The sequence below is a fragment of the Camelus ferus genome, chromosome 2 (genome assembly GCF_009834535.1).
Source record: "Camelus ferus isolate YT-003-E chromosome 2, BCGSAC_Cfer_1.0, whole genome shotgun sequence".
Lineage (NCBI taxonomy): Eukaryota > Metazoa > Chordata > Mammalia > Artiodactyla > Camelidae > Camelus > Camelus ferus.
In genome coordinates, this window is record NC_045697.1 from 68840101 (window position 1) to 68853060 (window position 12960).

General features: G+C 33.2%; 1 protein-coding gene across 1 annotated transcript in view; it reads right to left on the minus strand.

Moving 5' to 3' along the window:
* Nucleotides 1–12960, minus strand: part of STPG2 (sperm tail PG-rich repeat containing 2) — a 411510-nt gene that overhangs the window by 236211 nt on the left and 162339 nt on the right. Inside the window, exon 10 of the mRNA XM_032460154.1 lies at nucleotides 9644–9803. Within this exon, the coding sequence (XP_032316045.1) occupies nucleotides 9644–9803 (160 nt within the window). The remainder of the gene's footprint in view (nucleotides 1–9643; nucleotides 9804–12960) is intronic.

The following is a 12960-nucleotide window of genomic DNA, read 5'->3' on the forward strand; positions in this document are numbered from 1 at the left end:
TTCTGAGAAAATATGTTGTAAAAACTAGATATAAAACGTAGAAACACTTCAAGAATATCATACTCTTCAGTTTTCACATTTCCCCCTAGTCCCTTAACTTTGTCTTCTTGTTGCTTAGTTTGTGGCCTTTCATCCTTTGATTCTTCTTATTTCTATGATTATATCTCCTGGGCTTAGAAGGAACATCTCCCTCTCCAACAAATACATACATTCCTACACTTTGCTGTCATTTGACCAAGTCAAGATTTGTCTTCCTCCTTCCCTTCTCACCATTCCTTCCTCCTTCCTACACCTCTTCCCCAACCCTAACGCTTACATCACATTATTCTCAACAAAACCCTTTCATTTTGGAACGGTCTTTCAAAGACTAGTACAGCTTGTGCCTGGTGCATTCAGATTTCTTTCAACCAACAATATACAAGCTGTGGGGAATATGTAAATCAGACGGGAATCAAGGATAGTAGTTTGGCCAGTGAAACAGCTGGGTACTAGTCAGAATTTAAATTACAACAGATAGAACTCATTTTAAACTCTCTGTACCCCCAAATTTCTTTCTTTTTTCTTTCTCCTTTAAGATTCACTTCCCTATAGTAAGGCATGGGAAAAGCAGAACAGAGATGGTCTCACATTATTTTTTACTTTCTCCACAGCACAGTGGCCACTCCATCTACTAGCAGGTTTGTAGGGGATGTGGGGAGGGGCTATGGGAGTTATTATTTAATGAGTACAGAGTTTCAATTTTACAAGATTAAACAGTTCTAAAGATGAATGGTGGTGACGGTTGAACATTATAAACATTTAATACCACTGAACTGTGCACTTAAAATGGTTAAGATGATCAATTTTATGTCATGTGTATTTTGCTACAATGCAAAAAAAGAGAAAAAAAAAGAGAAATAGAACTTAATAACCGGTATGCTAACAGATACTGTTCCCACCCATTAAAAAGAGTACAGTTAAATTTCCACTTGCCGTCAGTATCATCCCATCCTTTGTAGCTTTTAACTCTAGAGATAATGCTTCTTTTTTTCTCAAGAAAATAAGACTTGAGGGCATTTACTCCTAATAAAACTAGTTCCATCAGTAATAAAAGTTTGATCTGAGGTAAAGACTCCATGAATCAAAGTTTGTCTTGAGGGGGGGTGGTTTGGCTTTTTAATACAAAGAGAAATGTCTTTGCAACCTCTTTATCTGTTCCCTTAGCTTCCTTAAAATCTTAGCATGGTGAAAAGTGTAGCAGGTCAGTGACCAAAAGCACCAAGGCACAAGTGTGCAATCTTCATATAGTGCTAAGTCTTTATCTTTAATCATAAAAAAGCTTGATAATGTTTGCCTAAAAACTAGTACAACATTATAGATCAACTATACTTCAATAAAAATAATTTTTAAAAAAGAATGCAAAGATCAAATTATATATAAAAATACATTTACATATATATAGTACTTCTTTATATATTACCAGCTCATTACTTGCAATGGCCTAAAATTCAAAGTACTTATAACCTGTTATACTGAGTCATGATTTTCAAGTGTCTTATTCCTACCTGCGTATTTTATACTAGTTTATAGAGTTAATACTATTCTCTATTTCCTTCAAACTTAGAGAAATGTTTTTGATAAGTTAAATTATGTTTAAAATCTGTTCTATGTCTATTTCTAAAATTGGAAACTATAAAAGTAAATTTTATCCACTATGTTCATAATTATTTTGCATAATGAATTAGAATAAATGATTTGAACATTGGGTTGGGTTACATGGGTTTTCAACTTCACTAAAACATTAGCTGATTTGACAGTTATAAAAACTACTTAAAAGTTTTTTAAAAACCTATACAACAAATATATGTCTAGTCTTTATTTTTCCCTCCTCCTCACATGAACCTCTGAAAATCGTAATGCCGAGAGCTCGGTTCTATGCCCTCTTTTCCTACTGATTTCCCTAGCAGATCTCCTGCAGTCTCATGGATTTAATGTTATCTATACTAAATGATTCTCTATTTTTCATTTTCAGCCTCAATCTCATTCCTGAAGTTTGTAATCTGTATACCCAAATTGCAATTTAAAATTCAAATACTTTTTTAATATTTGTGCACTTGATTATATGTAAATTTTTTAATTGAACTATAGTCAGCTTACAATCTGTGTCAATTTCTAGTGTACAGCATAATGTTTCAGTCTTATATATACATACATATATTCCTTTTCATATCATTTTTCATTATAGGTTACAAGATATTGAGTATCTATGCTATACAGTAGAAACTTGTTGTTTACCTATTTTACATATAGTAGTTAGTACCTACAAATTCTGAATTCCTCATTTATCCCTCCACCCACCTTTTCCTCCTAGTAACTGTGTTTGTGTTCTGAGTCTGTTTCTATTTTGTAAATAAGTTCATTTGTGTCCTTTTTTTTTTAGATTCCACATATGAGTGATATCAAATAGTATCTTTCTCTTTCTTGCTTACTTCACTTAGAATGATGATCTCCAGGTCCATCCATGTTGCTGTAAATGGCACTGTTTTATCATTTTTAATGGCTGAGTAGTATTTCATTGTATAATATACCACAACTTCTTTATCCAGTTGTCTGTTAATGGACATTTAGGTTGTTTCTATGTCTTGGCTATTGTAAATAGTGCTGCTATGAACATTGGGATGCATGTATCTTTTTGAATTTGATTCCCTCTGGATATATATGCCCAGGAGTAGAACTGCTGGGTCATATGGTAAGTCTATTTTTAGTTTTCTGAGGAATCACCCTACTGTTTTCCATAATGGCTGCACCAAACTACATTCCCACCAACAATGTAGGAGGGTTACCTTTTCTTTACACCCTCTCTAGCATTATCATTTGTGCACTTTTTAATGATGTAGGCTCCACTTCTAAATCTAGTTCTCTCACTATTGCTCTCTCTGCAGTTCCTTCCTCCACTGAAGTCTTGAACCCCTCAAAGTCAGCCATGAGGACTGGAATCAACTTCTTCCAAACTCCTGTTAATGCTGATATTTTCATCTCTCCCCATTAATCACAAATATTCTACATGGTATCTGGGAAGATAAATCCCTTCTTGAAGGTTTTTAATTGACTTTGCCCAGATCCATCAGGTGAATCACTATCTATGGCAGTTATTCCTTACAAAATGTATTTCTTAAATAATAAAACTTGAAAGTTAAAATTACTCCTTGATCCATGGGCTACAAAATGGATGTTGTGTTAGTAGGCAAAAAAAAAAAAGTATCATTAATCTCACTGTATATCTCCATCAGAGCCCTTGAGTGATCAGGTACGTTGTCAATGAGCAGTAATATTTTGAAAGGAATCTTTTTTTTTTTCCTGAGAGGTAGGTCTCAACAGTGGGCTTAAACATTCAGCAAACCATGTTGTTACCAGATGTGCTGTCATCTAGGCTTTGTTATTCCATGTATAGAACACAGGCAGAATAGATTCAGCATAATTCTTAAGGGCCCTAGGCCCTCGGATTTTCAAAATGGTAAATAAGTATTACTTTCAACTTAAAGTCACCAGCTGCATTAGCCCCTCTCAAGAAGAGTCGGCCTGTCTTTTGAAGCTTTGAAGCCAGGCATTAACTCCTCCTCTCTAGCTATGGAAGTCCTAGAAAGCATCTTCTTCCAATAAGGGGCTGTTTTGTCTACATTAAAAACCTGTTGTTTTGTGTAGGCACCTTCATAAATTATCTTAGCTAGATCTTCTGGATAACTTGCTGCAGCTTCTACTCGTTGCTTCATCTTGCACTTTTATGTTATGGAGATGACTTCTTTCCTTAAACCTCATCAGCCAACCTGTTAGCTTTACTCTTCCTCTGCAGCTTCCTCATCTCTCTCACCTTTACAGGGTTGAAGAGAGCCAGGGCATTGCTCTGGTTGAGGGCTAGGCTTAAGGGAATGTTGTGGCTGATTTGATCCTCTATTCAGACTACTAAGGTTTTCTCCGTATCAGCAATAAGGCTGTTTAGCCTTTTTATCATTTGTATGTTCACTGTAGTAGCACTTTTAATTTCTTTAAAGAGCTTTCCTTTGCATTCACAGCTTGGCTAACTGGAGCAACAGCCCTAGCTTCCAGTCTGTCTCAGCTCTCAACATGCCTTTCTCACTAAGCTTGATCATTTCTAGCTTTTGATTTAAAGTTAGAGACGCGACATTTCCTTTCACTTGAACCCTTGTAGGTCACTGTAGGGTTATTAATCGGCTTGATTTTAATATTGTTGGGTCTCAGGCAATAGAGAGCCCTGATAGAGGGAGAGAGGTGGAGGAACTGGTGGTCAGTAGAGCAATCAGAACACACACAACATTTATCAATTGTTTGCCATCTTATATGGGTGCAGTTCATGGCGCTCCAAAACAATTACAACAGTAACATCAAAGATCACTGATTACAAATCACCATAACAAATATAATAATAGTGATAAAGTTTGAAATATTACCAAAATATGATACAGAGACAGAAAGGAGCTAAATGCAGTTGGAAAAATGGTGTGGATAGACTTGCTGGACACAGCGTTGCCACAAACCTTCAATTTGTTAAAAATGTAGTATCTGCAAAGTGCTATAATGCAAAGTAAAATAAAACGGGTATACCTGTCTTATCTCTATATATAAAACCTATATATTTTCACTTATTTTCTATACCTTACCTCCCATATCAATAAACTAAGTCCATTTTTAACTTCAGACTGATTGTTACCCTTTATGTTATTAAATATCTTGCATCAGTTCTTTCCTCCCCTTTTTTTGCATACTCAGTCCCTCCTTCTCAAATGAAGCTTTTCCCAGTCTTCAAACATTCATTCATATGCAAAAAGTGAATAATTCAAACAGTTAGTAATCTATACAGAACGTATAGGATAATTTTATCTATAACATAATGCTTATTAATAAACTTATTAATATGCTTATTAATAATCTGATCATTCTCAAATTATATATAAATAAGACTTTACTTGAAATATAGAGTACCCAAAAAGCAAAAATAACCTGAGATTAAAAACTAATGAAGTCAGCTCATTTTTAGTAATAAAATTTCCATCATTTGAAATAAAGATATAAAATTAACAAATCCACAAAACTGATCTGACTGATTTTTGCCTACACTCAGAATTATCTTGCATTTTAACAGCCCAAAAGCATTTCTGGAAGCCACAGAAAAACAGCAGAAAATTACGTATTTACTGCAATATGTTAGGCAAGTGGGATGAACTGCATTTTGATAAACTCCATAGTATTTCTGAAGCTATAATGTAATAAGCCACTGAGAAAACAGAAAAACTCGTTTTCACACTACACTGATTTTTATATCAAAGGTATTGCTTATGTTTATTTAAAGTGAACAAAAATATCTTCATAGTATATGTTCAATTAACTTCTAAGATGAATTATATTTGTTTCCTAAAGTAATTTCCCATGGGGATGTGATGTAGAAATCACAATGTTATTTTCATTAGAAATGATCTATACTTTCTACATAGAGTAAGTCTCAGTACCTGTTATGTTCAGCCTACAAATGTTGTCTCAGATGCTATGTTTTGCTGAGTCTATCATTCATTGAAATACCTGATTTCAATTAAAATTGTGCTTTAAACTTCAATTGTTTTTCTTCATTTAAAAATCTTAAATTTTTACTCACTATAAAGTAGTGAATGTTCATTTAGAGAAAACAATTAAAAATTGAAAAACAAACCAAAATCTTTAACAAGTCTGTTGTTTACTCACATATTATATTTTAAGTGAGGACTTCACTGATAACATTTTTTAAACTGATGCAGGACACACAATGAGAGTTGAATCCTTTTCTCTTATTTTTCTCCTGAGCATTTATAACCACCTGGTATTCATGCTTTTTCTTTCCCTTCCTTGGCTCCTTCCCTCTTTTCTCCCTCCCTTCCTTCCTTCATCTATCAATCTACTGATCTATTTCTTCATTCATTTAGTAAATGTCTCAACCCTAAACTTTCATTCTGTGAAAGAACAATGTTTAGGTTTTGTTCACTGCTCTGTCACTAGTCCCTGGAACAGTGTCTAATACAGAAGAGGCTCTCAGTACATATTGTTAAATGAGTGATCAAATGAATCCTACCTTGTTACCAGGCTTAAACAACATATACCATTTTAAATTTTTTCATAGGACTCTATTCAGTTTTTGCATTAGAATTAACTAAACCTCATTTTTCTTACAGTTAGGGCATTTGAAACTTTTCATTATTTGTGTTCCTGGATGACTACCCGTGATGCTTAAACTTTGCACATATTAATAACTGTTTCTTAGGGTAATATCAGAAGTAGAATTTCAGAGTTAAATGGCATGTACATTTAAAACATTCTGCCAGAGAATTACTGATACTAATTTATACTTCCACCATGATGTATGAGAGGCCCTAATTTTCCACACCCTCAATGTTTCATTTTCTTTTTAAATTTGCTGAGTATTTTCTTCCTCTAAATGTCCAAAAACAGATCAATATAAGAGATAAAATAATGTTTAATTCCTTTTCTACTTAACAATTTTACTTTACCTGAGCTGGATCAATGACAAAGTCATTTACATATCCTTGAATTAAAACTTGGTGCATAAGAGGAGATTGCTTTATAATGTGATACAGCTCATTTAATAATTTCTTCATTAAGTGACTCTAATGTGTTTTTACTGGTTATACAACATTTAATGGTATATAGTATACTGATTGCAAATATACTTCCCTCTTTAATTTAGACTAATGAAAATGAGTTTTATCCTTCTTAAATATCTTCAAAGACTTCATTTATAAATAAAACAAAATCACTTCTATACTATTAATAAAAGTTCTAAAACAACTTGAAATAAATATATGGCTATAAATTGTTGAGTGATTGAATGAATGTGCTATAAGTTTTGTGAGTCCCATGAGAAGACTATTATTCATGTATCAACAAACTCATAACTTCTAACACATCATTTATCAACCTCAGTTCTTAACACTTTTTCCTCCAAATATAAGATAGTCGGTAATTAATTTTAAGTTGGCAATCATTTTATCTATAGGTAGAAAGATAACAATATAAATGTACTTTAAGTTCTATAAGGCAAAACATTCAATTCGGAGTGATGTCATGACTCAAGAACAAATTTCTGCAAATTAATTCAAACAATCTTATAGTTTCACTTATGTGTGTGTGTGTGTGTGTGTATACACACATAATAACAGAAAATAATTTTATCTGACTGGTAAAGAATGTGATATGAAACCCAAAAAGTCCCTTCTCATTGGTATTGCTATTGGTATTAGGGTAAAACAAAATTACCAATGTTTAAATGACAAATAACGGGGTTAAAAAACACTTTTTTTCTTATTTTATTTCTAAGAAGATATGACAGGAAAGGATATCATTCATAGGATAAACACTGACACAAAGCATACAACCAATAGAACTATTATCACTGTACCTTTTGATTATAGAACAATGATTTTTTTTAAAAAATCAAAAGACAACAAATTAGTTGTCTCCAGTGAAAGTCAGATAATATTAAGAACTGTAAATAGAAGTGGGCTATTCTTATTTTAGAATCAAGACATTTGTCATATTGATCAATAAAAATCTAACCCAAATAAGAATCAACAAAAAGTGAGAAATTTGTTTAGAGAGTTGATAACATCACATTTGACTTCTTTTCCCTGATTGGATCAATGTAACAGAGAGTCTGGACAAATAGCAGTTAATTTTCAATTACCAAAACAAAGCATGGATATTAACTGAATTGGCCCTGGTCACCTATTAAGTCTATGTTAGAGATGTATTTGGACTCTATACCTAAAATAGCAGATTAAATTTAAAAGAATGAACAATTCTATAATCATTACAGCATCTACATATGGCAAAGGAAATCAAATTTCATACATCATGGCATCAGGTAATTGCTTCAGAAATCCATATTTTTTTCTAATGTGGTGATTACAGAGGCATGTGGAATTTCTGCTATCATTTCTTTGAAGTATAGGCTATTTTAAGATGCAGGATGGCAAACGATGAAATATTGGTTTAAACAATGTGATAAACATTTTTTCATCTAGCAAGCTGGCTACTTTACAGTTGTATAGTGACTTTAACAGTCCATATGTCTTTGACTTCCAAATAATAATTGTCTTCATAATGAAGCTATTTCCCTCTCTCAAATTCTTTCAGAAGCTACTGTTGGCTTGGCATTAAGAAGAAACATGTTTCTTATTATAATAAGATTTTATACTTCTAAGGGACTTAAGGGGTTCTGAAAATGACTTTGAAATACAGTCTTATTAATCTTTACTATTCTCATGAGAGCCAAGTAGTTGGAAAATATTATCTCAATTTTATAAGAGAAACTAATAAAACAATTAGTGAATTTACTTGCCCAAGGCTAAATATTGAAACAATGAAAAGTCAGAGTCCCAATCCTGGCACTTAATTGAAACTCTTACTACGATTTCAATCTGTAATAATTTTTATGGAGAATAGGGTAAAGACAAAGAGGAAAAAAAAAATCTTTAAAAATTATGAAGATCAACCTAATCTACCTCAAGAGATTCTGGAATACATATTTATTTGCTATTGATTGTGCTTGGTCATGGTGACAGTGATGGTACCTGAACTTCAAAGAACCAATTTCCCTGCACCACTTCTGGGTAACCACATATTGAGTGTGGTCAGGGACACACTAAAGGTGTTTGAATTCTACTTTGAAAGAAAGCTGAAACCTGACAAAATCAACAATGGTACCATAACTCAAGAGAAGAACAAGATAATAAGAAAAGTTAAACTTGGACTTAAAATGGACCTTTTAGTTGGTAATATATTCAATTCTTGAAAGACAATGACAAAGCAATCCTCTATGACTCTCAGCATCTCCAAATATTTATATTTGCTTGACCTGTTGTATTCTCCTGCTTTGATTTTCCATTAAAAACTCTCAAGTTTCTCTATTCTGTTTCATTTTTTTTCTTCACAGTCTCATAAAGATTCATTACAACAGTTTGGTTGTTCAGTGGCAATATGTCTGTAAATTACTGTTGGAAACTATTGTTCCTATTCTCTGTCTAGTTCTTCAGTGTGAAATGTGTGAAATAACATACTTACTGATTTATCTTCATTAATAAGCAAAATTATTTCATTCAATTTTAGTACAAAAACGCTATTAGTAATAGCTAAACTGATCTCAATTTTAAAAATCAAAATTATTTTTGGAATTTCAACCACCCAAATAAATGTTTACCTTTTATACAGCTGCTTAATACTTGAGGAAAATTAAAATGATTCCATTGAGACTGGAGTGATGTATATCTTGTATGCAACTGATTTCCAAATCAGTAGTTATTTGTCCTCTAATAACTGTAGCATATTAAGAGTTTGATGTTTTTTCTTTAATAGAAAATGACTTGTTAGCTTTAGTAAAATTAGTAAAATTGTCTTTGGTAAAATTAAGACAATAAAACTCCAAACAAATCTTCCTACAGTTGAAAAACTAATCTAAAATCTTTCACTAAATAAGCAGGTTTTTCTTGAACTGCATACTTAAAAAAGCCGTGGTAAATGCAAATGTATGTTTACAATTGTCTATTTTAATAAGGAAATCTTAGGTTTTTTTCCCCATATCTTTAAAGTGACATTCTACACTTACCTGGTCCATCGGTCATTTTGTCCAGACACCGAGGAGTCGTGCTAAGAAAGGAGGCATGTTTTATTTTAGCCACAGAACTACGAGGTGGCATGTATTTATGCTGAACTTGAGACATCTCATATGATTTCTGCACATCATAGGTGCCTGGTGCTGGAATACCCTGAAACAAATTTCAATAAGATTAAATATATAGAAAATTTCCAAAAAGACATAGCATAGATGCTCTCACTAAGCAATGGTATACACAGAAAAACTGGAAATTTTTATTTAATCATTAAAAATAGAAATCTAAGAGTATCATTAAATCTATGCCCTTCTAATAAAAGTGTAAATTCACTTGTCAAAATTTAAGATAAAATAAACACAATTATGAAATATAGGTTACATTTTAAAAATAGCCATCATAAACTCTAATTTTCAAACTTCATAATGAAAATCAAATTTTATACAGAAATGAGAGCAGTGATTATTTGTCTTCTTAAGCAGCAAAACTATTCCTGCTTTACTGTCCAAAGTGAGCATGCTTTACTGTCCAAAGTGAACATACTTTACTTATTCTACAAATGAGTCTTACTTCATTTTTAACAGATTTCAATTAAGTTAAAAGGCTTCCCCTTTCATCACTTATGGCTCTTTACATGCTCCACAGTTACATTAACATTTCTAATCAACATAAACCACATAGATATTAATAACGGCAATAATAATTTCAATCTAAATTAAATTTGAAAATCATATATTTGTTGCACAATTAATGCCTGTAAACCATTAGCTAATTACCTCAATGAAAACTTTTTCAACTCATTTTCTTCAAATTACTTTAAAATACAATATATTATATATAACAAATTTGTTCATCTGTACTAAGTATAAAGACCATGCTGTTTAAGTTTTAATGATTCTGGCAGGCAGGAGACTTGTACTGTGGCTAAGGGTGTAGACTCTAGCACTAAGACTTCTTTGGTTCCAAACATCTGCTCCTTACTTGCTGTGGGACCCTAAGCAAGCCACTTAACCTCTGTGATCCTCAGCGTCATCTGTAACCAGGGAAACAACAGAATTCATATCATATGTCATAGGGTTATTGTGAGGATTAAATAAGTTAAAACAAGTAAAATACTTATCTTGGTCCCTGATTCTATAAAAGGGTTAGCTAACCTTGCTATTCTACAAAAGCTAATTCTAACATAAAAAATAAGACTGAACAATCAGGGTCTAGGCTATGAGAGAAGAATTTTCATGTTTCAAATAAGTCAAACAAATTTGGATACTGAAAAAACAAACTTTTGAAGTCCCTCTAGAAGCCATACTTTATAAAACATACTTTCTCCTGTTCCTAATATCCCTATTAATACCCTCAAGCATATGCCCACAACATTATCTTCCACTTCCAAAGAGTCACTAAATATGGTAAGAGTACTGATCGTGACTAGCGGAGGAGATTCTTACATGAAACCCCATATTTCTGGTTTAAGGACTGTGTCAATCAGTAAATCAACTAAGAAATATCAGCAGTTATTTTCTCTTTGCTGGCATCAGGAGTATATTTAGTAAAGGTAGGCTGAGGGTAAGCAGTCGTAGCAACAGTTCAAAAAAGATGACATTTGGGTCTTTTGAGGCTGCTTCTGCAGTATGTAAAAGGAAAGTGGAGCACAAAAACGCAAAGAAATCATGAGTACACAATGTACCCAGGGTATCTAGGAAAGCTTTCCAAAGATCTTGATTACCCTACTATGCATTTTCATTTTCTTATCAGAAACTGTCATCGTTCCTGCTTCCCTTAACACTGTCTGGAGTCACCACCTAGTCCTTCGTCCAGTTCCGAGCCTAGATATAACTGACGGGTTTGGCTGCTGCCATGCAGGAAGGAAGCTTTTTTTTTTTTTTTAATGCCTTGGAGCAAAAGTAAGAAACTGCACAAGTAATCAGTTTTCTTCAACAACAATGTGTTCCCACCAAGGAAATTTCAACAAACTAGTTACCCTAAATTTCATTAGATTCACTGGCTCCTCTACCAAGTGAAAATATACTGCCCTCATTCATGACCACCCCTTTTTATGGCATTTTTACACTTCTCTGAAAACTTATTCCCTATTTGTGTCCTTTATTGATGTTTATAGGCTCTTCTTACTCATCTTCAATTCTCTGAACAAGAAATTAACATGTCAAGTAAATTTCCTAGGCATTAATTAATTTTCAGGACTAGTAAAACAAATCTGAAACCCTGTCTAGTAGCAATAACTCAGACATACTTATACATAATACTCTAATCCATTTTAGGAAAAAATAGTATGTATAGATAAGATCACCAAATCTCTGCTGGTGATCCTTTATACATCACAGAAAATAGGGAAGGCTGGTGATGCGTGACTATAATAGACATTTCTCATGCCTTTTTTTAACCCAGAATCTGAATCCCATTCCTGTGTTTGGGAAATTCCACATGCTTTGCAGCAGAATCTGAGTCCCAGCACAAAATCTAAAACTATCTGATTCTCATTTTCCTGATCTAATTTTAGAAATCTAGGACAAGAATCTAGGTCACAGGCTTAAATGACAGCCTTTGAACTGGCAGCCAGTTTAAAAACAAACAAACAAACAAAAAAACCAGAACATTTAAAATTCCATTTTAGATTTTATTTATTTTTTAGTTTAAATAAATTGAATTTTTTTTTAAATTCTATTCTAGTGATGGCGCTGGCAGGGCTAGCAGCTATATCCAGTGCTCAGAAGCAACAGTGGGAGGACAAACTGAAAGAAGCAATTAGAGACTGAGGGAAAATGCCACAAAATGTCTAATGAAATAAAAGCTATGCCTTAAGGCAAATTAAAGTAAGTCTAAAATGTCCTGACTTCTTCATCTGGAAAACCAGGACCCTACCTAAAAATGACATAAATAACAGAGTTAAGATAACTGATGTATGCAAAATTCTTAGAATGGTGTCTATAAAAATAATGAATAAATAAAAACCTCAACTAAATATGGTCAGATCAGAAGGGAGAGGTCTCATACCCTATGACAACAGCAGAGCCCAACAGGAAGAAGAAAGACCCTCTTCTCTCCTGACACGGACTCAGCCAATTAAATGCCATCAACTCTGTTTCCTATCATCCTCCAAACTTCCTTTTCCTCTCTGGAAAGTGTTCTTCCCTTGCCCTGCAGGGACTTGAACGTGGCTGCCATTGTCGCAGACAATGAATCACAATTCTCTACTGATCCCAAATAAACCCACCTTTGCTGGAGAAATATCTGGCAGCCTATTTATTTTAGGTCAACATACCTGATACATAACAAGTACTAGTGTTTGCTTTCATTG